This window comes from Megalops cyprinoides, chromosome 5 (assembly GCF_013368585.1).
Source record: "Megalops cyprinoides isolate fMegCyp1 chromosome 5, fMegCyp1.pri, whole genome shotgun sequence".
NCBI classification, from domain to species: domain Eukaryota; kingdom Metazoa; phylum Chordata; class Actinopteri; order Elopiformes; family Megalopidae; genus Megalops; species Megalops cyprinoides.
Genome location: NC_050587.1, coordinates 14,514,924 through 14,542,500, shown reverse-complemented (window position 1 = coordinate 14,542,500; position 27,577 = coordinate 14,514,924). Strand labels below are relative to the sequence as shown.

General features: G+C 43.9%; 1 protein-coding gene across 2 annotated transcripts in view; it reads right to left on the bottom strand.

Moving 5' to 3' along the window:
* Positions 1–27,577, bottom strand: part of ap3b1a (adaptor related protein complex 3 subunit beta 1a) — an 87,289-nt gene that overhangs the window by 47,790 nt on the left and 11,922 nt on the right. For both annotated transcript variants that reach the window (XM_036529222.1, XM_036529220.1), the window contains exons 5-18: positions 25,211–25,371; positions 24,883–24,949; positions 17,682–17,864; positions 13,135–13,287; positions 11,492–11,589; positions 10,833–10,887; positions 9,980–10,051; positions 9,407–9,469; positions 9,085–9,217; positions 8,009–8,118; positions 7,452–7,628; positions 4,514–4,700; positions 2,997–3,127; positions 1,651–1,819 (exon numbers count right to left, since the gene is read on the bottom strand). In XM_036529222.1, coding sequence (XP_036385115.1) covers positions 1,651–1,819; positions 2,997–3,127; positions 4,514–4,700; positions 7,452–7,628; positions 8,009–8,118; positions 9,085–9,217; positions 9,407–9,469; positions 9,980–10,051; positions 10,833–10,887; positions 11,492–11,589; positions 13,135–13,287; positions 17,682–17,864; positions 24,883–24,949; positions 25,211–25,371 — 1,759 coding nt within the window. The remainder of the gene's footprint in view (positions 1–1,650; positions 1,820–2,996; positions 3,128–4,513; positions 4,701–7,451; positions 7,629–8,008; positions 8,119–9,084; positions 9,218–9,406; positions 9,470–9,979; positions 10,052–10,832; positions 10,888–11,491; positions 11,590–13,134; positions 13,288–17,681; positions 17,865–24,882; positions 24,950–25,210; positions 25,372–27,577) is intronic.

Below are 27,577 nucleotides of genomic sequence, written 5' to 3'. Positions count from 1 at the left end.
GTGAAGTCAGACAGGCATAGGCTCACAGTGAGCTAAACAAAAAGCCTTCTTGCTTTCCACACACAGACACACTGCAGACTGACACTAAGGTCTGAAAAAATTGCATTTAAAAATGTTCTTTCCAATGTGCAGCTAACTATATAATACTAATATTATTAAATATTAAAGCAAAGTGGGTTTTTAACTACGCTTATTTGGAAGCCATAAACTTGTAAGACATCTATGTAAATTTCTCTGCAGAGTGCATAAACAAGTTTCCATCACATTTCTGCAAATTAGTCCACCGACTAACCACGATTAGTTTCAGTTAAGCTGCGATGACAAACTGAATTATTGGAAATAATTATCTGCACCTACTATTGATAGCTAATAGTCCTCTATACAATGTTTATACGAAACGGGTAGCAAGTCTGCACATTAGGGAGCACAACAGCAACTTCATACATATTGTCAAAAGCCTGATTGAGATTAATCTGAGAGACGTTTTTCACTCTGGATGGAAACAAGAAAAATGAGGAACTGGAAATCAACAGATTGCCTTTACACTTACCGTCAAGATCAGACAGTCGAGACTAAGTAAATGTAATTTGTGAAAATCCTTTCATTTGAATGGCAACCCAGTGAAACGGCGTTCGAAGCAACACGGGCTGTCACGGCAAAAATGCAATGCCATACTCAAATCTGTTTTCCACAGTACACTGCAACCATCCGAGGGGTTGATGGTTGGAAGTGTATAATTGCAGAGAAAGGCACATTTACATGCTTTGCTTATGTTTTTACATTGTTAGTATGACACTATCAGTTGAAATTAAACAGGATTAACTACATTCCATTGTAAATACATATTATAGTATAAGATAAAATGAATTATACACAGAAAGAGAAGTAAATAGATTACACCAAATGACTGATTATATTAATTTGCACTGCTATGGTTAGAAAATAGCAATAGTATTTTCTAACCTGCTTCGACTGACGTATTTTCCCCATGTACCACTAATTCCAATATTGGATATAAATCTCCTCGTGTGGGTTGAATTTCACACCAGTAAAGAGCAGATCAGCTTCACACAGACTGACTTTCAAACAATGAGTGTTATTGTTGGTTTATTTTTACATACAGCATTTTCTGTGTTTATACCTTTTTTACCCATTTATACCTATTTTACACATGACTTACTTTGTATGTTGCATCTTGGCAATACCAGCACATGAAAAAAAGTACAGGTAATGCATTAGATGCTTCCAGAAATTGATTTCTGGCTCAATCATTTCAAAGATATAGGACAAGCACCTATGTATCAACGTCACAAGCACTATCCAAAGAACTACAATAATCCTAAACCCATTCTGAATAATCAGACCCCAAAAGAACTGCTGTGTGATGATATATACCATATATTCTATTTCTGCATATTCCATGTTAAAGGAAATATACTGAGGTGATCCTACAGTGCTTTGACTTTGCTGCTTCATCTCAATTCGCTGTGTCTATTACAGCCAGTTGGACAGCTCAGAGTTGCAGCATACAGGGCTCGATGATTATTATGGAACCTCAGCAGGTCTTTTCTCAGTAAGACTGCTGTTGGTCTGTACGCATACGGCCCCTGTTACCACTCCCCTGTCAGGGCCCTCTGCTGGGAGGGTTACCTTCACTGCTGCTGCTGCTGCTGCTGCTGCTACTGTCCTCGCTGCCACTGCTGCTTCCAGAGCCCTCTTCCTCTTCTTCCTCCTCCTCCTCTTCCCCCGAGTCCGAGTAGAACTTATCTTCGGACTTGGCAGGCTTCCCCTTCCCCAGAGGTTTGGCCCACTCTTTCACCTGTGCACAGGGTTGGTGAGGAATTCCCCAGTCAGAGCCCCAGCCAATGGGAGACACCCTCTTGGTGGATTACTGAAGTTTGCTGGGAATACTGGATTGAAGATTATTTCACACAATTAATAACAAGGCTGTCAGAGTCTGCTATAGCTATGCAGCTGTAGCTACCATACGGATCAAACTGCTCTGGAAATTATTCTATGTGGAGACCACACACATGAGCCAACAATAACTTCCAATAGGGCTGTACTAATTTGTTAGGTGTTGAATGTTTTTTTTTCATTCAGTGTATATACTTACCTTTAATAACTTGCTTGCTTTAACAGAATCACTGCTGTTAAAGTGCAAACATAACTTAAATCCAAACTCAAATCTGTGCTTAAATCCAACTTCCACAGCACTACGCTGCCATCTGAGATGATATGGCTGTAAGTCAAAGCTGTTAAATGACTAAGACAGGCAAGTTTATTCATTTGGCTAACATATGGTATGACCAACACTCTGGGTACCACAACTGAGTATCTTCTACTCAAACAAGGCCGCCTCAAATGTGTATACGTATGGCAATGCAGATAGAATGACATAACCTACACATCGGATTTTGTGCATATTCTCAGAAAAAAAGTCTTATATTTTCAGCACTGCCCCTCATACCCATAATATTCTCTGACATACTTTGACTGATATGTCTTTGCAAAACGCAACTTAGTCTCATGACGACACCTCCTTATGCGGACTTTGTGCCTGCTGATTACAAGGTTAGGCCTGTGCAGACCCTGTTTTGAGCTGTCAATTGTGACTTGTATTTTCATTTAGGTTCTTCAGCTGCAAAATCATCAGCTGACTATTGCATGCGGGAGTATATCAACTGTGCACATCATGCAGAGGATGATGGGCAAGCTTAAAACTGTTGGGCAGTAAATGATACGAGCTAATGCTCTTGCTCGGTGGTGAAGTGAAACAATAAGCGTCTCACAATTATGGCAGTACAGAAATGCCTCACGCGGGCACCATTTTCTGCAATCACTCATCTAACATTATCATCAGCTTACCTAGTTCACACAGAGGAAAGACTATGTAATTCGACAACTCTGATTGGAGCACGGCGCCCGAGGCGAGCGTGCGTAACCAAGCGGGCGTGGCACGGGAGGCCGCGTGACAGGCCGACGCGTGTCCGTACCGGCTCAATAACCTCCACGTTCCTCACGGACTGGTCGGGGGCCTCCGTGGGCCAGTCGGACAGCTCCAGGTAGCCGGTGGCCTTCGTGTTGAGGGTGTGGGAGAGGGTGCCCAGCTGGAAGCGATCCCTGTCTGCGGGAGGAGCAGGGGAGAGAGGAGCGGCGTAATAAATAACAGGCGCCCCGTGTCACATGGCTCGGTCTTAATCAGAGCCGCTGGTAATTGGCACTAAATTAGCCGAAATGTCACGGTATAAATACAAACTAAGGAGGCTCCTAATGGGTCAGAAAACTGATTTCAGCCCATAGATTACAATAATCTTCCACATAATGGTCAATAAAAAAGGTAATCAGTCAGTGTGTTTAGGTGTTGCTCTGAAATGTAGCTTCTCTAAAAATGACTTTTCTGTGAATATTAAGAATGACAGCACAGTTAAACAATCCCCATACATGTCTTGGCACAAACCCATTCAGAATTTTAATGTTTCTTTCTTTTTTTCCCCCTCCTCTCTCCTGGAAACGGGAGCCCTTCTCCGTCTGCTTTTTTTTTTTTTTCCTCCGCCGATGGCAGAAAGGTAGGAATTAACATTGCAATTTATATATTTATTCGGAGGCGAGTGGGAGCTCACAACCTGGTGACCTTCTCACAGTGCGATCGTGGCAGCTGAGCATTTTAAAATAGGCAGCCGGCCTCACTGTGGTATAACGGGGGGTGTGGGGGGAGAGATATTTGCATGACTCCAAATGCGAGACAGCCAGGCTGCCACTTTCAAGTGCACACATGAAGAACTGCATTCTGGAAGCAGACAGAGCTGGAGGGGATGGACACACAATAATGGATTCCGCACAAACTGAACCTCTGCCTCTCTAAAGTGATGAAAAAATGGCTTTGTACTGTGTGTGGACTGAATGGCAAATACCAATGTAATGGGAAACGAGGGAATTCCTCGTTTTTTTTTTATTTATTTTTTTTTTATTCATACCACTCACATTTCGCGTATGAAGATCAAAAAGGGTGTGGAGCACTGAAACACTCGAAGGGAAATACTGCTGTTACAGCTTTTAGTACCCACCATTAAGAGAAAGACACACATTAAAGGTCCCGTGAAAGCACGCAGTAAAAATCCCCTGTGACAGAGAGCATCAATCACACGCCACAGCGCGACTCCTTGTTTAACCTAAATTACCCAGTGGAAGGCTTCTCCTTTTCAAGGGATTTCATAACTATGTTCTTGCCTTTGTTTGCTGCTACATTATTAACAGGAGGAGCAGAAATGTGCTGGAGAGGGGTTGAAAGGTGTGCTGTTGTGACCGTCGCATGGCATCACCGTGCAAGCTGTCAGATTAATGGAGGAAAACTATCAGCCACCTTTTGGGGAATTAGATGAGGGTTTAGCGCGGTTACTTCAACAATCTTAAGGTGGGAGTTGTGCGTCCCTGTTCCGTTTTGTGGAATGAATCTCATTCACGAATCGAACACAGGGTGTGATCAGGAGAGACGAGCAGAGGGCCACTCTACCTTTGAAGGACGACTCAAGCACTGGGGCCGGCTTGGGGGCCAGGAGGATCCTCTTGGCATACTTGCTGAGCGCCCCGCTCTTCTCGTTGGGGACGATGAGCTGCCTGATAAACCTAGTGCGGTCCCTGATGTCGTAGTTCTGATCGTACTTGCCCAGATTCAATATGTACTGTGTAAGCAGTTTCGTCTGGGCGGAAAAAAAACAGAGAAAGAGCGAGAGAGCGAGAGAGAGAGCAAGAGAGAGAGAGAGGGTGAGACAAAGAGAGTTATTTATGATTATTGATAATTCTGAATAAACATATTTAAAGCGGTAATAAAAACAAATGGTTATGGGCAAACAGACATCGCCCGGCGGGGGAATTAGCTCGGGTTCTGGAGTGGCGGATCGAATCGGTGAGCCAGGAACGCGTGTCCTCTCCCAGCGGCGGGGGTAGGTGAGCGGGCCCCCGGCTGCTCGGCGAGCCGGGCGTGCGCCAGATTATTAAACCGCTGGGGCGGAAAGAGAGGCGTCATTAAAAAATAATCATATATGGCAAAGCCGCTGAAGGCTCCGTGTGAGGATAATGAATATAGAAATACAACTAAAAACACTGCCCTCCAAACTTAATCGGAAAAATATGCGGGACATCAAAACATCGGCGTGTGTTAGAGTGGGGGTTTGGTGGGGGGGGGGTGTGCGGCGGAGTGGTGGGGCACTGAGGTGCCGCGGCTTTATGAAGAGATACTTTCCGCCGGTGCGGGCCGCGTCCCGCTCCCCGGACCCACTCGTGTGCTCTCTCCCTGAATTATGGCCCATTAAGGCTGGCCCATGAATCACCGCAGTGTATTACAGCAAATTATTTGCAGTGCATTTAGCTGCTACTTCCTCTCTCTCTCCACCCCCCCCTCCCGGAGCTCAGTGGAGATGCCGGTGCCCTTTCACTGGGGGAGCCGGGGATAAGTGACTTCACACCATCCTTCCTCCCATTTATGGCCCCGGGGCTAATGCTTGTCTTTTACTGTGAGGGGAAAAATAAGAGTTACTGTCCAGAAGGTGCCGCCGCGGGCCCGGGCACATTACCGCGGGAAGATATAATGATCCGCTCGTTGAGGAGGTATCAGCTCCGCTATAAACCGGGGCCGCATTTACATTTATTTAAATGAGCTCGCCCATGAAGCAACCAATGAGATGCGGAACATTAAGGCAAAATTTTATAGCGCTGTGTATGTAGCAGAACATTGCCCCCATCTACGGCACTTTCCCGATGGCCCGGCGACCAGGGTCCTCCATCGCCGTTAAAACATCTAAATTTAATATGCAGCGGGTTTGTAAACCCGCAGAGGTAAGCCAATATGTTTTTTTTGCCCCGCTTTAAGTTTCATATAAATTATGCTTCCATATAAATTACATATGTGCTGCGGGTCCATTTTTATGCCTGCATCTGTTTGCTGTTTATGCATTTATGTCACACCGCCAGAACTGATATCCATCTAAGGTGTATTTCTGGGAAAACAAGTATTTCACCTCATCCAGTCCATCTAGCATGGATAACATGTCTTGTTACAGCACAGATTTCACAGCTGAACTTGAGGAGAGAGACCAGTGAGAAGACAAAGAGCGAACTGCTTATGCAGACAATGCTGTTGGTAATATGCAACACCTCAGAATGCTGACTCCACTGCACTCACCCCAAGCTAGGGGAATTGATCCAATTTCTTATTGTAAACTAGAGTTTGTCCCCCTCTATTCCTTTAACTGCCACTAATAAGTGCAGTTATTGAAATTATTAATTAACTATTATTAATAATAGTTAAATTTAGGCATTTGAACTCAAAAGTCAAAAATGCTATGTGGAGAGCATTATGATGATACTTCTGATTATAAAATGAATGTAATACATAGACATATAGTATTTTGAACAGGAAGATATATGGGTAGGCAGCAAAAACAGCCACAGCATTTAATAATATCTTAACACACGGCAGTAGCTTCAGCAAGTTAAAAAGTAACTATGGTTGAACCAAAACAGCTGCCTCTTAAATCGTCAGACCCTTAAATACTGTCACTTTCTGTTATAAGGACAGCTACATCTACCAAAAAAACTGTTTGTACATATTGCTTCTAAAATGGTGCAATTTGAGATGCAGCTTTCCCACCCACTTCTACTGACTCTGAGGCACATTCTGCCCCCATGTGGCTCCTTTGCATGTCATACTGCACTTAATCAGAAACCTCAATACGTTCATCAGCTTTCATGGGAAAGCGCAGATGTCTGACGACACATTTCGGAGTCTCTTTGAGGTTGCATTTTCCACCATCTTCATAATTATTTCTCATTTCGCCTTGGGTCCTTAGCCTCCTTTTGCGCTCATGTTTCTAAAAAGCAACTGAGCTGACCGTTCCATTTACCTCTAAAAGCAGGAAACCTCTGAGCACAGGCGAATCAAAAGGGGACTGTAAACAAGTGCAAAAACGAATGCACTTTCCCTCTGATACATTTGTACAAAAAAAGAAATACCTGTTCCTTCAAGTGCTTGAGTTACCATCCATCCACTTAGCCATCTAATAACGGCCATAAAAATATCGAGAGTAGGAGTGGGGAGTCAATTGGCTCTAAGTGATGTTTGTTCTTACCGTTTTTCTTGCATGGCAGACCTAAGAGGCTTAACAACTATGTGGGAAGACTGCCAGAACACAATGTACATAAAAGTGTGCAGGTCAAGACTGGGACGTCCTATTTTGATTCTGAAAGACAGCAATATTGCAGGATTAAAAGTTCTCATGAAACCACGCACTGCCACGAACACTGCCAACTGTAGCAAAGAGCTACAGTTAAGTTAAGATAGCAACTAGCCGTATGAGAGCGCTCGCTGTGCAGGTGCAATGTTGACCTGTTGATCTGTGAGCGGCGGTCCCTGCTCGATGTATCGGGGACTACGGGGATCGAGGGCCTCTCACCTGCTTGGAGTTGGTGAGGTACAGTTTGGCGGCCAGGTTGACCGTCTGCAGCTTCACTATGTCCTCCTCGGAGGTGAAGGTCTTGGCCATCTTCCGCAGGACGTCGGGGGCGATCTTGGGGACCCGCTCGCAGTACTCTCCAATCAGCCACAGGATGCTGGCTCTGGCCATGGGCACCTGGGGAAAAAGGAGCACTCCAAGGTTAGCACGCCCGCTCCAACAGCTTCATCTAGGAGAGTCAAAAGCATGCAGCTCGTGTAAGCAGCAGGAGTGGAAAGACTGAGGTTTTGGACAGGGGAAAAACATGTGAAGCGCATTTACAGGATACACTACATCATTACTTTGACAGTAAGGTGGACTCCCTGAATGTGGTGCCTTACACTTAATGCTCTCACTCTTGCCGAAGAGCGAGTGACCTGCGAGCTGGCACATATTGTCCCTACTGGCGCGGTGAGGTATTGCGCATGGTAATAGCGCGTGTAAGTGATGGATGATGTCGAGTGGACGAGTGAGTGAGCGAGCGAGCGAGTACGGGGCTGCGGAGGGCAAGCTCTTACGGTGATGTTGTCAAACAGCTTGGCCATGTGTTTGATGATCTCGCTGTGCTGGGAGGGCTGGGTCTGGAGCAGCTTCTTGATCACCACCACGCTCTCTGCAACCACTATCTCTGTGTGAGGCAGGAAGGCAAACGCGAGTCTGAGCTGACAGACACTGATAAAGCCCACCGCAATTGTTACTCATTCCTCCATAGTTTTGGTTTCCTCCTCCCTCTGGCTAAGAGTCTGCATGGAAATGTGGCTGTTTACCCACTCAACTCCCGATTCATCACTCTTCGTACCTAATTTTGGTCAGGAGTTAGGATATTTGGCAATCTACAACAGTGTTTTGTAAACATACTAATTTCTCTCTTTTTCTACACCTTGTCTTCCTGTTCAATTCTTTAGTTTCTGCTTGCTGTTGTAGTGCCATTAGAAATTACCAAAGTGTAAAGGCCTTTCAGTACTTAAGAAAAGGACTTGTCAGGATATTGCTGCAGCACAAAGATTGACAACTGTCTTGCAATAAATATGCAGACCATTAACCACAAATTACCTCAGCATTAGTTTGAACCAGTAAACCTGGTATAACTACTGCATAAAGTCAAGGGTTACTTTACAGCAATATCCAGTCATGACAGACTATAGACAACACCAAACTTTTTTATTGCTAAAAAGTAAGTATACTTTTTATTACTTTTATTTCACTCTTTAAAATGAAAAGAACATACATATCTAATAACTGATGCTATCCTAAATCTAGTATAAAACCACCATTTCCAGAAAAAAAGGACTACCATACCCAAAGGGATGGGCGTTCCTTTTTATCTTTAACATAACATTTTAGGGGAATTTAGCTACACCAATGCATTTAAAATGACCAACCACTTCGAGCTTTCATAAATGAACACACAATAAATACTGCAGAGAATTTAGTAGCCATTGTTCCGTGTTGCACATGATAACAGCACCATCTGTACTCTACTTAACAGTGAAAGCATGATCAGGACTTCCCCAGACTGACGACAGGGGACAACACAGACTGACAGGTCTCTATTAGAGACTCGACCACTGCCCAGAGATAGTACTGTACTTACCATCTCTGTTGGACAGCAGCAGCACCAGCCCATTGAGGCAGGTGTCTGTAACTTCAGAGATGTTTGTTGCGCATCTTCCAATGGCCTGGATGGTGGCAGCGGCGAAGGCTTTGTCCTGGCTTTTGACGTATGTCTGAGGGTGGAACGATGACCCGGGTTGGGAAGGGACAGCACAAGGAGCAGAAATCATTTTAACATGCTTCCGTCTAAATACTTCTCATACAAATACAAAATATGTAACCACTGTAACTGAACAAGCGTTCGTAAGATGGAGCCGACAGGAGCGATTGACAGGGGGGAGAGAGGGAGATGAAACACTTGCCTGGAACTCCCGCAGGATGGTGGAGATGTTCGCCTCATTGGCCAGGTTGGTCAGGATCTCCAGCTGGGAGAACGGGAGAGGTCAGGGGGAGAGGAAGAAGCAGAGCTTAGATCTGGAGCCACATCCAGGGGCACTGAGAGCAGCTGCTGTCAAACCATTCCCTTTCAGATGAGAATATTATTGCACGGTCCTTCTCATTTAAACATTCCCAGAAACAGATTACAATCTGCAATTAAGACATATCTTAAACAATGAGTATTTTCTATCATTTTGTAATTGATCATTTGAAAATACACATTTATTGTGCGAGTCTGCAAATGGAATTGTATCCTTGGCCATAAGCAGACAGCACTGCAGAACACTCTTACAACACAGTGTCTAATAGATCTAAAGCTTCTGTTCATTAACAGCTGGGGAAAAGGACAGTCTCTTAACTGACTGTGCTGATTGCCCTGCACTCAAACTCCAAGCCATACGGTGCTGCCGATAAGTTCATTTCAATTTCGTAATTGGCATTAATAATTTGCATAATTAAAAAGTTAGATTAGTGCAGGGAGAGCACAGCGCAATTACCTTCAAGGTCTTGATGTGAGTGGCATCTGTAGATCTCACATAGAAGCTTTTCAGGTATGGCTCAAACATGCCCTGGTGGGGAAAAGTCATTATAATGAACCATGCTGTGAAGAGTAAGATTTCAAAGGCCTCTATAGAATGAGTCTTATCTAAAAGCACTTCGGTGAGCATTTTAACAAATGAGCATTTATATATTAATGTTTATATTGGTCTGAAAACTAATCAGAGAGATCAATAGTTAGCAGGTACATGTTCATAACACTCATTTCATTGAGCCATACACAGACATACAATACATAAAATAAGCCAATGATATTCAAGGTAAATGTGTACATCTCTCCATTTTCTGCAACATATGAATGGCAGATCAATGATTTGTTGGTATATTGCAAGTTTGTGTGATAAACTGTTCCATATATTTTTATTGCTGTTTTTAACTTGTCATTGCAGGTTGATGGAAGTTATTAAAAGTCACTGAATTAGAAACTGAAATAATTACTGAACAGATTGGCACAACTGAAATCATGAAGCTATTTTGATAACACATGAAAAACCAGCTTGTAAATCACTTGCGAAGATAAAATAATAGAAAATAATGTGGAAATAACATGGGTATTACATTAAACAACACCGGTATATCTCTAGGTAACCTACAAATATCACAGATTGAATGGGAAAACTGCATTAGGTCTGTCTACATTTGTCCACAGTTACACTGAGGTCAGCTTTAAATACACTCAACAGGTGGATGGAAAAAGGCCTACTGGGTGACATCAGCAGACAGATGAATGGTAAACAATCACTGCTTGCCCCTGACCACTCACATTAACACCACACCACCCCTAACACTCACCTTTCTCTGGATGGACATGGTAGCGATGTTCTGCAACACAATATACTGCACCTCTCTGTGAAAACAGGAAACAGCTCATGAGAAACCCTGTGTTGCTTTGCATCACATTTCAGCTTGTTCTGAATCTATATATGAAATATGGGTGTCTCACTCTGTGCTAATTCGTTTTTAACTGTAGTAAAGACTCGTGGATTGAACTGACCCCTATGACTCTGATAAAGAGACTTGGTAACTTTACTTACCCCTCTAACAGTATTACAGACCCAGTGACTGTACAAATTCCTCTAACACTGTTACAAACTCACTGACCGTACTAATTCCTCTAACACTGTTACAGACTCGCTGACTGTACTAACCCTTCTAACACTTACAGATTCAATGACTGTACTAATTCCTTTAACACTATTACAGACTCAGACTGGCCTAAACTGCACTAACCCCTGTAGCACTGTCACAGAGACTCAGCTGTAACTGCAACAGTTCCCCTGACACTGTCATAGAGAGTCATTAACTATACTAGATGCCCTCACAGTCACAGAGACTCAGTAACTGTACTAGCTCCTCGCTAACACTGTCACAGAGACTCAGTAACTGTACTAGCTCCTCGCTAACGCTGTCACAGACACTCAGGGTGGTGCATGGAGTGGAAGGGGCAGTACCTGTGGCTCCGCAGCAGTCGCACTAATGACTTGGTTACGATGCTCACTTCATGCTTCGGGGCCAGGTGCCAATACAGCTGGGCCACCGCCATCACCACCTGAACACCGCAGACAGGGAAAGAATTATTTAGTCTTTTTCTCTGGAATATCTGCCCCAGAGTAAACAGGACAACCCCCCCCCCCATTCAATACTGAAACCACTGTGTCACGCAGCCCCCCCATTACAGAAATGAAAGCATTGATTATTTGTTGTGCGTATCAGGAACTCAAGGGCAAGAATGACTTTTTTCTACCGAGAGGCTTAGTAAAGACAAACTGATCCAGGCCACTAAAAGAGAGAAGCATCGTCGTGTAGACCCTCGGTCCAAACTGCTCTATTTGTCAAGACCAGCACTCGGTAATCCGTCGTAAACTTGTAGACAGAACAAACTGTCACGCTTAAGGAGGCCGCTGATGGAAAGAGCAACTTTTCGCAAAGCTTAAACAAAGGTACATCAAGATAAAGCGCTTTGCTTTTCGCTGGGGCAACATGACATGTCACATTTTAATCAACATTTTCATGTGAAACCCATTTTTGGTCTCCAGCATTCAAAGGAACGCAGACCTTGAGTCCCCTGGGTGATGGAAATCTAGAGCCTGCCGAGTGCGCGGTAATATATAAAGTGCATCGCCTCCGGCGCCGTAGCCTTGAGGGGGAGAGCGTTCCCTACGATAACGCACAGACTGAGGACCGAAAGCGTGCGCTTAGGAGCCGCTATCAAGGCTGGCTTTATTCTTCACACCAGGTTCAAGTACGGCGCAGACTGTCAAATCCCAGCACTGCGCTCGCCTCCGGCTACACATTACAAATTATATATGCTTCTAATTCCAAATATTAAACCTGGGCCCGCGCTGGATGGAAGAAAAAGTGAGCAGCGTGAACGTCACACTGACTGCGGTACAAGTTAGGTGCGCTGATAAATTTCTTTTGTGATCTGGTGAGGGACGCATCTTCTTCAAACACTGAGACAGAACGGATAGGTAATGCATAACTAAGCCGGTACAGTGTGTATTTTTTTTTAACTGTTATCAATTTGCTGTTAATTTCCAAACGTATATGCTGTCTGAAAATTTTCAGAGAACATAGATCTTTCAACAACTCAACAATTGTCTCCTAATCTTCTTCCCCACTTCACTTCTACCTATGAGCATTTTAGTTTCAAGATGTAAACTGACAGAACTGACTTGCAGCATATTAAACACAATTAAGTATAAGGTCTACACTGTATACATACCAATTGTCCACTGCTTTTCAGCTCTAGAATAGCAAACAGAAAGGGTATGTGTTCTCACACCGCTGAAGTGCAGCCAGTGCATTTGGTCCTGCTCTGTGGTGAAGGGAACTGGCAGGGAGTGTATTCCAGCCTCCATATTAACAGTGAGCAGTGTGTGTGTTGGACTTCGTAGCTGAGCTGAAAGCGTGTGTACTGCTGCGCTGTAGCAGTGTGGACACTGAGTCTGTATTGCGTTAGCACTCAGTGGTGGAGTACAGCCCGTGCGTTGCCGGTCTGTAATAGAGGGGACGAGGTGTTCCTGCTTTGCAGTAGAGAGAACCGTGAATGTATTTTATCTCTGTGTGGGAGCTGACAGACAGGGGAACTCACGGCTGTGTTCCTGCTCTGCAGCAGAGGCTTAGTGTTTCTCAGGAGGAGGCGGTGGTCTGGGTCCATCACATAGGGCTTGGATTCGGCCTTTTCCTTCTTCTCCTCGTCAGAGTCGTAGAAGGCCTTCTCGCTGTTCTCGTCAAAAAGGCCATCCTGGAACACAGACGCTGATCGTGACCACCCTGCTCAAAATGAAATGGTTATGTGCTTACGCCTCAAACTACAGCTAGTTTTCTTGAATAATTCCAGATTGACAGCTCCTCCCCCACAAAACAATCGCATTTAGAACTATCTCCATTTCACCTTACTCTTTAGCAAGTATGTGCGAAGCATCTTCTAAAAAAATCCACACGTACAGAGGTAATAGACAGCTTGCTGAGCGCCAACCTGACAGCAATTACATACTTTAACCCTTACTTGTCCAAAACCACTTCATTATATAAGCAACCAGACAAATAAACATGTACAGGGAAGCAGTTATTGATGGTTCCAAAGCACACGCCAGTAATAAACACCAGCAATTCAGAGACAAAATTATTTCCTCTGCTGCAGAGTTGCATTAAAAAGCCTTTTATCCATTCTTCACAACAGCACAATGGTTTTTTTCCCCCCTTTCATTGGTATTCAGGATCTTTCGTCAGCGGCCGGCCTTAATGATTCTGCTGAAAATGCATTAGTAATGAGCACTTTATGGCAGCGGGAGTTCAGCGCCTCAGACTGCATTAGCATGCTGCGGGAGCGGCTGCCAGCCATCAGCGCTCAGCCGCACTTTCCCGGCCCCGCGCTGGCACGCGAACACCACCGGCACACAGCCGCGCACAACACTCTTCCACCTCGGCTCGCTTTGGACCGTCCGCCGTCAATCAGCGGCTACGCCCACGCCAGCTAAAACAGGCGGCAGCGGCGCGGGGGGGCGACAAGGGAACTGGGCAAGCGTTGTGTCTAGGAGGTTGCAGGTTCGAACCCTGGTTGGGACACCGCTGCTGTACCAGTTAATCAAAACATGACAGCTTTCTGTGTTTCTATCAATAGCACAGTGGACGCACAGTAACGTTTATACTGATGATGTGCTTATGCCAAATGGGAACAACAGGCAATTCAGCAAGACCCCCCACTGAAACAACGTTTTCCACTTTCCATTGTAAAAATCAAACCATTATGTTATGTACAGTGAAAACCCCTCTGGGGACCCTGGATATTTCATAAATAGTTAGCCGTTGAGATGGAGATGTAAACTCACTAGCCAGCTTGAAGTGAAGTGATATGAATGAGACATTTACGAACTCCTGATAATACTCACAAAGCTGGACACTGATGCCAGACAACCACCAGAGGCCAGGTAAGCATGACATAGCTACTACTTTAACATTCACTACATTCACTTTCACACTAGGCCCCTGAGCTATGCAAATCAAAGCCCCAATAACAAACAAACTGAAATGGCCACATTTCCAGACAGCCTGTAACCACACAATCCCCTTGCTGCTACGCTCCTCGGGCGTCTCATTTTCCTTGGATTTGTCACTTCAGAAATGTGTTCCGTTACCATGATAATGCCATTTTAAAACAAGTCACCTGTGTTTCAGTTTACATGTGACCTTTCCCACTCTGCATTTGAGACCTGGAACAGTGTAGCAATTTCCACTAATTTCCAAAGTTAAAACTGACGGCTCGGCACAAAACCAGTGACCTTCAGAGAGAACTCATTCTGAAAATTACACTCCACACCTCCAAAGCACAGCACGCAATGGCAATCTGGGATATCGTAGAGCAACAAAAAAAAAGGAAAATCAGAATCACTCAAGTTTATAAACATTGGAACTTCAAATAGCATATCGAATTTTGGTTGCATTTTTACACTGCTCATATGCTGAGAGGAGACGTTTGCCTTTCAAATGTGAACCAAGGGTACTCTACTTAAATCTGACATCTTAGGCATGCAAAGTGCCACAGCACTTTGTACTTAACTCTGAGTGACAAATTTAAAAAGAATGACATTTTCTTCACACATTTCAGAGACTGCCAACTTGTGACGAGGTCTAAGAATTTGAAAAAAAAAAAAAGAATAATTTAAGTTTTTCTTAAATTATTAACTCAGAATTAAGGACAGGCAACACTGTGGAAAGACAGCAGTCACTTATCTAAACTTCATACCGCCACTGCAGCAATGAGAGCAGAAGGGAAAGCTGCCGCATTGTTTGGGAGAGCAAAAAACAGACAAGAGAATCCCAGATATGCAAATGTAACTGGCTCATCATTACCCAAGAGTCCGGTAATTTGCAAAAAATGAAAATGCAAATACCTCACGTTAAACGCATTGGGGGGGGCGGGTTTCGAACGTATCAAACTATAAGGTTTAATTTCCATTTTTCCCCTGCATCAGCTTTATTTATAAATGTCGTGCCCTATGAATATCCGGTTATTTTCTTATACTCAAGCAGCCTCTTAACAAATCTTCTCATTAATATGTAAATTTAAAGTCAATCGGTCTTTCCTCTGACAGCACACCAAATTCCTAGCGCACGGTGTAATCAGCTCTGACTGGGCGTCCACGATTCATCATAAAAGATGTCCCTTTAGAAAAATTACCGGGAACGCACCGCAAACAACAGAACCGCTCTCTCTCTGTTTAATTGTCCTCAAATTGCAGACTTACATCCTTAAGGGCTGGATGTTGCTTCGCAAACAATTCATATTTTACGTCAATAAACTGCGGAGCCATTCTGCGGGGGGAAATCCTATGTTGCTGAGTGCTGTGTTCTGAGAACGCAGACATAAATTTGAGCAAGCTCTTTTTCTGGAGACATCTGAGTGCCGGCATAGTCTCCACCAATCAGTCAGCTTTACCATTTTCTTTTCTTTTACATGAGTATCTCACCCTGATATGACTAACTACAAACAACAAAATATTCAGACTAATTATATCTTTTTATCAATAAGTGATTTTCCATTCTGAATGACCTGCTAGACCACACCGGAGCCTGCACTCATCAAGCATCTGAGAATTACCCCTAAGAGTCCTGCTAAAAGCACTTTTAGAAGTAAAAAGCAATGGGAGTTATTTATGAAGCCTCCTACTCCTCCTCTCAGCTGGGAGTAAGACCATTTTCTACCAGTAGATACCAGTAGTTGATTTTTATGACATGAAGTGCTGCATACAAATGGTAGTGATGACATTTTTCACAGTTCACCCGTAAGTGGTGGTGGTGTTCTTCTCAGAGAAAGAGTGACAACATTTCTGATGAGGTCGGTGACAAATAAAATAACCTCCCTAACTGATTGATATCTCACTGGATGAATGCTCACTGGATATCTATCAGTTTTTACTTATTTTAAAATACTGATGCCAGCTCATATTCATATATTTGTATGTGTACATTCTTGTATGTTTTTATTGTGGTGGACTTATTTGATATAACAGCATGTTTGATGCAAAGCAAATTTCTGTGCACAAAAGACAATAAAAACTTTTAAATCTAAATCTAAAACGTATTTGTTCTCCCGCAAAATGCATGGCCACCTGTCAGAAACTCCTAACTGGTTAGGACCACTTGCAATCACTCCTAAATACCTGCTGAGGCAGGAGTATTCTTAACTCTAAAGAGTTGTGATAAATTTCTTTTACTCTAAGGAGTAAGAATAGGACCTAACTGATGTCACTCTCAGAATTTTCTAGCTGTTAGGACCTATTTCCTACTCTGAGACGTTTGGTGAATAAAGGCCCTGGTTCTGTCTCTCAAACTCTCCAGGTCATGCTCCTTTCATTACTCTGGCCTCCTGAAATTACTACCCTCTTACCTGTGAAACTTCCTGGATGGCTTTAGGGAAACAAAAATAAATGGCAAATTAATACATAAAAGCCAAGGTCTGAACAAATTTTGACATGAAATTGAGCCATTGACCAGAACAACTAACTCTCCACCCACAAACGAAGACTGAAGAAGTACCAGCCCCTTTCAGGTCAGCTGACAGAATAAGCCAATAATATAGCTTTCCTCCACAGCGTGCTATAGTATCACAAACTGAACGACACCACTATTTCAGGTGCTTAAATCGTGTAAAACAATACAACACAGTTTTCCACCCTCTGGACTGACTGGTTTTGTATAGTAATTTCAGTTTGTTCAGCTCTACAGCAGAATTCATATAAAACTTTGTACTGTGGGCAGATTGCTTGGACTCTAAAGGCAAGCAGTCTCTGGCAATCACATTGCTGAGCCTCTAAAGGACAGGGTTCTCTAGCTATCCCATTGCTTAGCCTCTAAAGGACAGGGTTCTCTAGCTATCCCATTGCTTAGCCTCTAAAGGACAGGGTTCTCTAGCTATCCCATTGCTGAGCCTCTAAAGGACAGGGTTCTCTAGCTATCCCATTGCTGAGCCTCTAAAGGACAGGGTTCTCTAGCTATCCCATTGCTGAGCCTCTAAAGGACAGGGTTTTCTGGCCATTCCATTGCTTGGCCTTTAGGACAGGGTTTTCTATCCATCTCATTGCTTGGCCTCTAACCCCCAGCCTCCACCTCCCTTTGCCTTGGCCCCAGGTGACCCACCTCCTTCCACGGGCTGAGGAACTGTGTCCGGGCGTAGCGGGTCAGCATGTTGATGATGACCACCTGGCCCCACTCCTCCACGTCCACCAGCAGGTTGCAGAGCTTGCGGTAGTTCTTGTGGATCAGGTCGATGCGGTCAGGGCACACCTCCTCGAACGCCATGACCACGCTCCCGGCCACCAGCTGCAGGAGACAGGAAGGGGAAGGAAACACGCTCACTGCGGCAGCCATTACGGTTCAGAGCGGTCTTCAGGACCACTGCCTTCCCACCAACGTGCTGCAACACTCCGCCATTCAGCAACCAGTCTCCCGATATCATCTATTACAACAGCTTGAGAAGCCAAAACCTTTGCTTTGAACCCAGAGAAACCAAGTCGTAAAGGAAGCACTGAGGACTCTTCATCTGATTACACAGCCATGACGATACAGAATGAGAATACATGCTTCCTGTTCTGCTCCAAATACTAAAACCATGGTGGGGCAAGAGGTAATTAACACAAACAGATCCAATGACCACAGGAGATGAACGCTTACTGTATAAATAATAAACAAGGATGGTGCAAAATTAAACAATTAAGCAAAAACAAAACAATCATTAGACAAACAATAAGGAAATGTTAATCAGATAAGATGTAAAACACCCTAATTACATTAACCAGTGCAATTACATTCTGCACACAGCAGTGCATGGCTATTCTGTGATTATTGAACTACTATGGCTGCAAGCCTATTACTGAGTTTCTTTCCTCTATGAAAAAAAAATGATAATAAACAGAGAATATGTTTGAGATTCACTGTGTTCTCCGCCTATGTCTAATTTCCCCACCTGATTTAGGTGGCCAGGGAGGAGAGGGTTTGTTAAACGACACATTATAATACTGGCATTTTACTTACAAAAAAAAAGATCTGGCTCCCTGAAGTTAGCAATTCAGTTATTTTTTTTTCCAGGCTGACTGACACGGGTTTATTAATATGCAAACAGCATTAAACCCGGGAGCGGAAGGAGCCGAGAATCTAGTTTCCCCATTATAATTGACTGCTGTTGGGCCCTATGGGGAATTTGTGCGTTTACCCATCAGCATAAACGTGAACTCGCATTTATGGGCTCCAGGCCTGCTGATGTTCTGGTAACCGCTGGGCCCAGCAAGGACACTAATCATTCGCAGATCTGCCAAGTTTGGGGCGTAAACAAGCGGCGCACATCAAGCGGCCCCGGGTCTACCGGCGCTGCCAACCGCCAGGCTGGGAAATGAGGCTGCTGTTTTTAGTCGGAGAAGCTGTCCCCCTCATCTCTGCCATGTTTTTCTGTCTTGCTGTAGAGTGAATGGGTAAGTAAATATGTAAGAGATGAGTAAAACGGTGCCCTGCTCTATTTCAGTCCTGAATCTCATTAAAGCAGAAAACACAATTCAAATCATTTTCATATTTTAAGCATTACACTTGCGCTTACAGTTTGTAATTAGCAATCAAGCTCGTTGCGGCTTTTAATTTCAGCGTGTGATGCGGTTTCGAACAAACAGAGACGCGGGGCTAAAAATACACTCTACTCCGCTCTTAATCTCTCGCCTTGAACGTGGCCCGCACTTCGAGGTAATGAACTAGGTCAAATATGAACTTGGAGGGTGAGTCGCTTATTGTGCGCGCAATTTGGTATTTGCGGAACATTCCCCATTTATGTATTTTGGATATTAAAGCGATAAGCAGGAGCCATTTGTCTTGCCTCTGTTCCTGAAGCCGGGCTTGTTTCGCGCGCTTGGTGGGAACTTCAGCCATTAGCTGTGCTCCAAGGTAAACTACTTGCCCCATCAACAAAACTGACACCCAATCTATGGAGTTCATATTTTCTCCAGATTATCTATGCTAGTTGACAAGCCAGTAATGGAAAAATCACACTAAGCAAATGGTTCCTCTAATAACAATAAATTTCCTATAAAATTATGAAGGGTACAAAACGTTTCCTTGCATCTATTTTGTCATGAATTCTAATTACGGTGGCGGAATCCTGAGAACGCTGGGTCATCACTGGGAGACTGCTGAGGCTTGATTGATAACGCGGCGCGGGGTTGGCCCTCCGCTGCCAGCGTTCCCTTTCTTTTTAAATTAATGGCCATCCCACCTACCCTAATCATACAGCCCCAATGATATTCCCCTTCTTATTTCAATTTTCTGGAGGAGCGGAAAATGGGAGAGATCACTCATTTATCTTGTAATAGCTGGATAATAGATCCATCACAATGAAACATCTGCACAAACTCACTGTTTTCTCCCCCCCCCTCTCCTTCCCCCACCCCCAGTAACGCTAAACAGCAACCCCCTCTTTCTTCCCCCTCAGCTACCAGCAACAAAACTAAATCAATACTGTGTGGAGGCTGTGCCCTACCTTGCCTTTTCATTCTAAAACATACAGATTCACATCTATGCTGTGAGTGAAGAAAACAAGAATTTCTCCTGTAGCACACTACCATAAGGGATAAAATATGTGTGTGGTACAAAAGCTTTGGATCGTGTATTTGGTTCACTGTACCACTACTCTGTAAGTCACAGCAGAAAAGAGTATCCACTGTATGACTAAATGTGAATGTTCATACATTCCACTTTACTTTGATACCTTTTAAATCCACTGAATATCCGCTAACAAGCTACTTTTAACTGACGCATGAGGCTTGCTGTACACAAGTTACTCTGCATGGAGATGGAAAATTCAGTGAGATTTGTTACGGCTTCTTTCTGACTGCCTGTGGAACACACATACAAATGAAGACCCCTGGCGTCCGACGTTAAACCTAAATGCACAGAATCAGAGCATGATCTAAAAAGAAAAAGTGGTTGACACTTATGGAAAGAAAAATGTGAAAAATTCTTCTCTGCCACAGCAGTGGGAAGTGTAAGATATGGAGGAAAATGTAATCAAGATGGACGCCGTCATCCTCAGTGCAGTATATATTGCTGAAAGAAGGTTATGAACTGGGGAAAAATGGTGGCCTGCATGTGAGGCATTACCGCACTAGTGTGAAAATAACGCAAAAATAAATCAAACACATTACAGCACTTTTCAATTAGGCTGTGCGAGCAGACAGACATGGAAAGCACGCTTGACACACTTCCAGAAAACCGAAGCACTCTAACAGCATACAATGTCAACATGCAATTCCAAGAAACAAATTCAAGAAAACAATTCTAACTGCTACAGAAAACTATGCGAGTCTTTAAAAAAAATAATGATGAGAAATACTACTTCAACAAAACTAAATTCTGTTTCACATGTAATTATCTTCTCTCCCAATTCTGCCCTCCCTGCAAAAATATGTTTTTACACAAAGTAATAATTCTTCAAGACCTCTTCAGACCTAATGTTCAATGCATATGGGAAAATGCATTGCAGTGCATTCCAGACCACTCCTGACCTTTTAAATCCACCAAACATGAAATTACAAGCTACTTTTAGACCAGTGCAGAAGGCAGACTCATACACTATATGGACAAAAGTATTCGGATGCCTGACCATTACACTGTAATGACATTGTATTCAAATACATATACTTTAATATGGAGTTGGTCCCCCTTTTGCAGCTATAACAGCTTCCACTCTTCTTGGAAGGCTTTCCACAAGATTTTGGAGTGTTTCTGTGGGAATTTGTGCCCATCCATTCTGTAGAGCATTTATGAGGTCAGGCACTGATGTTGGACGAGAAGGCCTGGCTCGCAATCTCCGCTCCAGTTCATCCCAAAGGTGCTCGATGGGGTTGAGGTCAGGGCCAGTCAAGTTCTTCCACACCGAACTCATCAAACCATGTCTTTATAGTCCTTGCTTTGTGCACTGGGTCACAGTCATGTTGGAATAGAAAAGGGCCTTCCCCAAACTGTTGCCAGAAAGTTGGAAGCATAGCATTGTCCAAAATGTCTTGGTATGCTGAAGCATTAAGATTGCCCTTCACTGGAGATAAGGGGCCTAGCCCAAACCCTGAAAAACACATGTGGCCAAATACTTTTGTCCATATAGTGTATATTATTCCCCCTCTGTATTTTGATAGTAAAATAAAATTTGGGGCACAAAAAATATATAAACACCCCTTTGCTTTTTACAGTCATTTAATGCAAAATTGTGTTCAAGCTCCTTGAGGTAAAATTACCGTGCAGGTGCCGCATCTCTGTTGTTGTGTCATGGCGGTGCACTGTCCTGTCAGCCCACGCTCTGCTTTCCCCTGACAGCTTTTGTTAAATGAGTGTGGCTCCCAAAAACAATGCCCAGACCCCTCTCCCCAGCCGGCCAGGACACCAGATGATGGGCTTCAGAGACGAGCTCGGCCACCCCATCTTATTTGCGCTCAGACGGGGCCCCGCGCTTTCACAAAAACACCCATGTAGAGACGAGCCACGTAAACCAAGCAGGAGGTTGACCCTTTCAATTCCCTTAACTTGTGTAAAAAAATCACAATTGAGCTTAATGTGTGTCATTTTTGGTGTACAGTCAAAGTGAGTAACTGAAAGCAATGCGTTCAACACTGAATTCTTAACACTGAATAGTGTCACCCCCCTCTCAGGTGATTAATGAAGGGTGAACTATCGTATCCATTCACTCAGCGACAGTGTTTAACGAGCATCCCCAAATGACCCTGGCCAGGTGTTAAAGAGGGATAATGGGAGAGCCATTAACCCCTTGTCTGCTATTCGGACCAGGCCCAGGTGAAGTGGGAACGGCGGCAAACCAAAACGCCAAACGCTTTCCATTGCATTTCCCTTCACAAGCCCGGCCAATCAAGGGCAACTGAGAAGTGTCATATTTACTTCATTACAGGGCTCGAGTGGCACGGCTCCGGATTGCATCGCCCTCCTTTAGCCCGATATGAAACGCAGCAGAAAAGCATTTGGAAAGAGGACCTCGGCCTCACTGCGTCCAGCTCTGAGGGCGGGGCTCTGGCTCTGGGGCTCAGGCCACGGCTGAGGCTCCGCTCCCTCTCACCTCTGATGACACAAGCAGAGTGAGACGTGTGTGACGCTCGTGTCTCCCATTTGCATTTTGGTCGACACACGATGCAACAGTCACGCATCCCCCGTGGGGCATTACTTGAATTCCCTGCCGTAGCTCCGCTCTGCCTCTGTAGCGGCACCAGTCCTCCTGCCTAGGTGAGTGGCTGTTTCACTTGGTTACTCAATGCGAACAGTCAAGGAAATCAGATTAATGGATCACTCTACAGCAGGAAGGCATTGTGCGAAAATGCAATGAATTATTCAAAATGGACAATAACCACTGCACGGCTCTACAACTACACAACACCCCAAATGGGTATATTTATAACGCCTTGGCAGACATGCTATGGGGCTCATCTCCATTAATCGTGTAACTTCACACACCCAATATAAACCCACAGCACCTCAGTGAAATATTTTTCACTGAGGTGCTGTGGGTTTGTATTGTATTGTAACTTCACACAACCAATACAAACCCACAGCACCTCAGTGAAATATTTTTCACAGAAGTGTCAAACACTTGTTATCATTTATATATAATATTACTATGCTCATATACAGTCAGCATGATAATGGGCGTCTATAATAGCCATTGTATTGTATCGTGACCTTCTGAGGGCCAATTCTACGGATCCAGTATTAGGTTTTTCTGAATGCCTTTCATCGCTTAGCTGGCTTTGAGCAAAGACTGGTGTTCAGGGTTACAGCGTGCTCAGACATCCTTTCTGAGAGTTTCCAGCTTTGCAATGAAGTTCAAACTCAAGTGCATTTCATAGCACCAAATGAACACGGCTCTTCAACAGAGCAACTCATAGAGGACTGCACAGTGCCAGGAGTTTCTCTTTAAGCTGTGAGTGAGGCAGTTGGCTGCGTGCACCAAAAAATGACACTAAAACCGCCTCAGAAATGTCTATAAAACTGATCTCAGCGCAAAGGAAGAATTGAAGATGACGGTATTAAATTTCATCCGTCACACCTGTCCCCCGATGTTTAAATAACCGGAGAACATACTTCAGAATATTCAGACGAACATAAAAATCGTCTTCTTGAAAGGCTAACTCCAAAAAAAAATGGAATGTGTTGTTCCTTACCTCATGGTTGAATTTGTAGGCACATTTAAAAGCATGAAACTGACTTCTTTCTACAATTCTTTCCATGCTGTAATGTCAGCACATGAGGCTTCCCTCGAATGCATGAGTGATGAAACGGACCTTGATTTATGCCTCCCTGCAACAAGTCAGTTTTTCCCAGTCCTCCACATAAGCCTTCAAAGCATTTATAGGCGGCTACCATGAAAAAATTAAAGCCATTCATTATTTGGCTGAACTTGTTTTTTGTGGAAACTGAGCACACACCACACTTTCTTCCTCTCTAGCTTCAGTACACAGAATGCAGTACGAAAGTGGTTAAAACCCATCTGACTGTTAGGATAAAGTTACCAGAAGAAAGACTGACAGGCAATTACAAAAGTAGATTACACCTACATGTTTGCTAAGGACTTGGAATCTGTATTTATGAGTTCATGTGATCACGAATGTTTTTTCAAGAGTGAATAACACCAATTCGGCTTCGAAATGTAATTGTGAACAAATGCACGAAGAAGCAGAGAAACAATGCCTCATGGGATTTGTATGAGGGCTCCAAGAAAAGAAAAGGGTTTACAAAACTGTGACAGGATTTCGTATTATTTTGTGTTGAGTTTGAACGTTTAAAATGGTTTTTCAACATGAACCCATATCATTTAAAAGGTAAGGAACAAAATCAAATTTAAAATTCACAGTGAATTTACCTTTCAGTCCATGACTAATGCCATGTCAAGTAGCTACAAGGGTTTGAGATTAATCATGAAAACCAAGATTATGTAAACTAATGATTTCTAAAAGTTCATTTACATTTTACTGTCTTTTGACAGAGGATTTGGAATTTAATGGGACAGTGCATTTCCCCCAGGAAGGGTAAGAAGGTAAACAGCTGTACATGAAAACGTGACGGTAAAAACTGCTTGGTTGGGGCTCCCCCATGTGTTCAACTGCTGCTACTGCACCACAATGAGTACTGCTCCCCCTTTACTTGCCTTTTGTTGGAAATTTAGTAGCAGTCTTCCTGACATCACACAAGTACCCATTTCATAAACAAAGTTGAAGTGTTGGCCACATAATCTGTCAGTAATTCTCATTATGTTTTTAACTGCAAAATTAATTTTAATGAGAGCTGTGAAAAAAACCGTACTTACAGTGCTTTTGTCCTTCAGGAGTTTCTCAATCACTTCAATTAAATGTTCTTTTTGGTCCGGTTCAAGACTAAGAACACAAACAGAAACAAGGCAGCCCTCTATAAAATGCAGCATCTTAAAAATTTGCTTAACTGCTCTGACACCACATCACTTTCAAATATCTAATTGAAAAATTTCGTGTAATTCTCCACAATAAAACAGAGAACGCTACAAGAAAACGCAAAATAAGAGTTACCACCCAACCGACACCTACAATGGTATACTCTTTGCATCTGACGCTTTAAAAAACACTGATGTCCCTGGACATGTGCGTGCCCTCACTCTTTACCTGTAAAGTTTCTGGATTGCGTGAGCGGCGGTTTTCCTGACGTATGGGGACAGGTCCGTGGCGGCCTCCTTGATGGCCAGCATCATGATGGGAACGATAATGGGCACCCGGATGCTGGACAGAACTCTCAGGGCGCTGGCCCGGATCAGCTGGTTCGGATCCTTTCGGTGGGCATTGGCAAAGACAGACAGAAAACACCAGCGTTAAGCAGTGTCCCTCTGCCCCATCCGCCTCCTCTAAACCAGAGGAACGATGCCTTCTATCCACAACAAACTGATTTAGCAGGCGGTGAACTGGATTCAACACACAAAGCACATACCTAAATCAAGGGCATTCATGATGGTACACACTACACATTAAAGTATCTACACACTAAACATGACCGACACCACGAGACTTGTCCAAATGTGATGTTGTATTGCATTTACACCACATTTACTTGGCCTGCACTCTAAGCAGAATATGTAACCCAGACACTCCAAGCAAGCCATGTCCATTGCTGTAATCCACAGCAAATTACATGTGTCATAATCATGTACATGTTATCTGTTTATACAGCTAGATGTTTGCTCAGGCGATTCTGATTACATACGTGGCAAAAGGGTACAGGATCAGTGCCCCACCTTGAGATTTGATCCTCAGTTTAAAAGTCCTGCTGCTTATATAATTATAAATATCCATGCTGGGCAACACTCCCTCTTCTTAAAATGCACTGCGCGCACACTCCCTGCTTTATATGGGGCCATTCTGCCACTGGGCTTTCATGTTAACTTATATCTGGTTATTTATATATTATATCCATTTATTGTATTATTAAATATATAAATACATTAATCACTCCTTTGCTGCATTATTGCACTGTTTTTATACTGAATATTTGGTTATTTTGGTGTTGGGAACGAACAAGAAAGTCACAAGAAACTCGTTACTGTTCGGATTTACCCACTTACCCTGTGGGGTCTGTAGAGAGTATCTGTGGCACTCAGAGAAGGCCAGCATTTCGGTCTCACACGGACAGGTTGTGGGGCGTGCCCTATCTAGTTTGCAGGATCAGCATGTGAGATAGCAGTGGTTTTTTTGGCAAGAGCCTCTCGGAAGCAGAAAAAAGCAACTTGTATAGATGCCTCTGAGGGGCTTCCAGTGACGCCTCGTGTTGGGTGTCGATTCCCGCACGACCAGTGGCCTGTCCAGAGAGTCACCGTGCGCCGGCCACACAAGTCACGTGCCCCTCTCTCCTCCCGCCCGGTGAACACGGTGTAACACTCAGAGGCGGGGGAGTGGTAAGGGGGGGATTGGGTGTACGGCACGTCGGCCCCAGGCCCGGACAGGTCCGTCCACGCTAGACTGCCCGCCGGTAGAAGTGCTGCGCCAGCAATCCGACGCAGCCAAAGAGAGGGGGCCGTTTCAAAGGCCCAGATGTTGGGCTAAATTGAAGCATGATTGAGAACTAGCAGGGGTTGAAATGGGTTTTTCTGCACGGGGGCTGGGGAGCGCAGAGGCGGCTTTTAAAACATCGCCGTTCCCCGGCGTCGGGACGCGGCCGCCGCTGCTGGAATAGCTCAATACTTCTCCTCCGGGTGGACGCCAAACCCGCGCACACCAGAATACAAAGACGGGAGGCTCACACTGCACACACACACTGTCCACAACTGCGGTGTGCCGTGCTGTAAATTCACACGCTGGTTTTAAACCCAGTTACTAGTGTGTCACAAATACAGAGTTTGGGGCAATTCCACCTTAATTCAGTCACTTCAGGAAAGGGACAAAAATTCAACTCCCTGACACAAAAATCTTCACAGAAAAATGACTGGCGACTCAATGTCAATTCATCTCCTCAATATACTGAATTGAAATGGTACTGACTGCAACGCTGATGCTTAATGAACGTTATTTTAAAAAAAATGACCTATTCACTTCTTTAGACATCTTCCTCATTCATTTCAGTGGGTTTTTACATGTTTCCTGGAAATAAGACATTGCTTGGCAGTTTCCTGGTGAGAGAACCATCCACCCAGGTTGGGTCTAGTCAAACAGTCAAAATGTGGTATTTATTCACAGATGCTCACAGTGTCACTCACAGGGCTGTGAACTGTGAAAACACCAGTCTGAATCACTTCCATTTTGTAATGACTCTTTCCTCCTGGTTGCCTGTTTTTATGTAAGATTGGCACAGCAGTAAGATGGCTGCCACCAAAGGTAAATGACACAGTGATTAAACAGATAGAGTGTCTGGCTTCAGAGACCACAGTGTATCACAGATGAATTAAACTGGATAACCAGCAATATTTAGTATAAAAAGTCTCAATATAATGTCACTTTGAACACCGTATTTCAGACGAGAATTGTGGACAACAGCTGGGCAGTTAA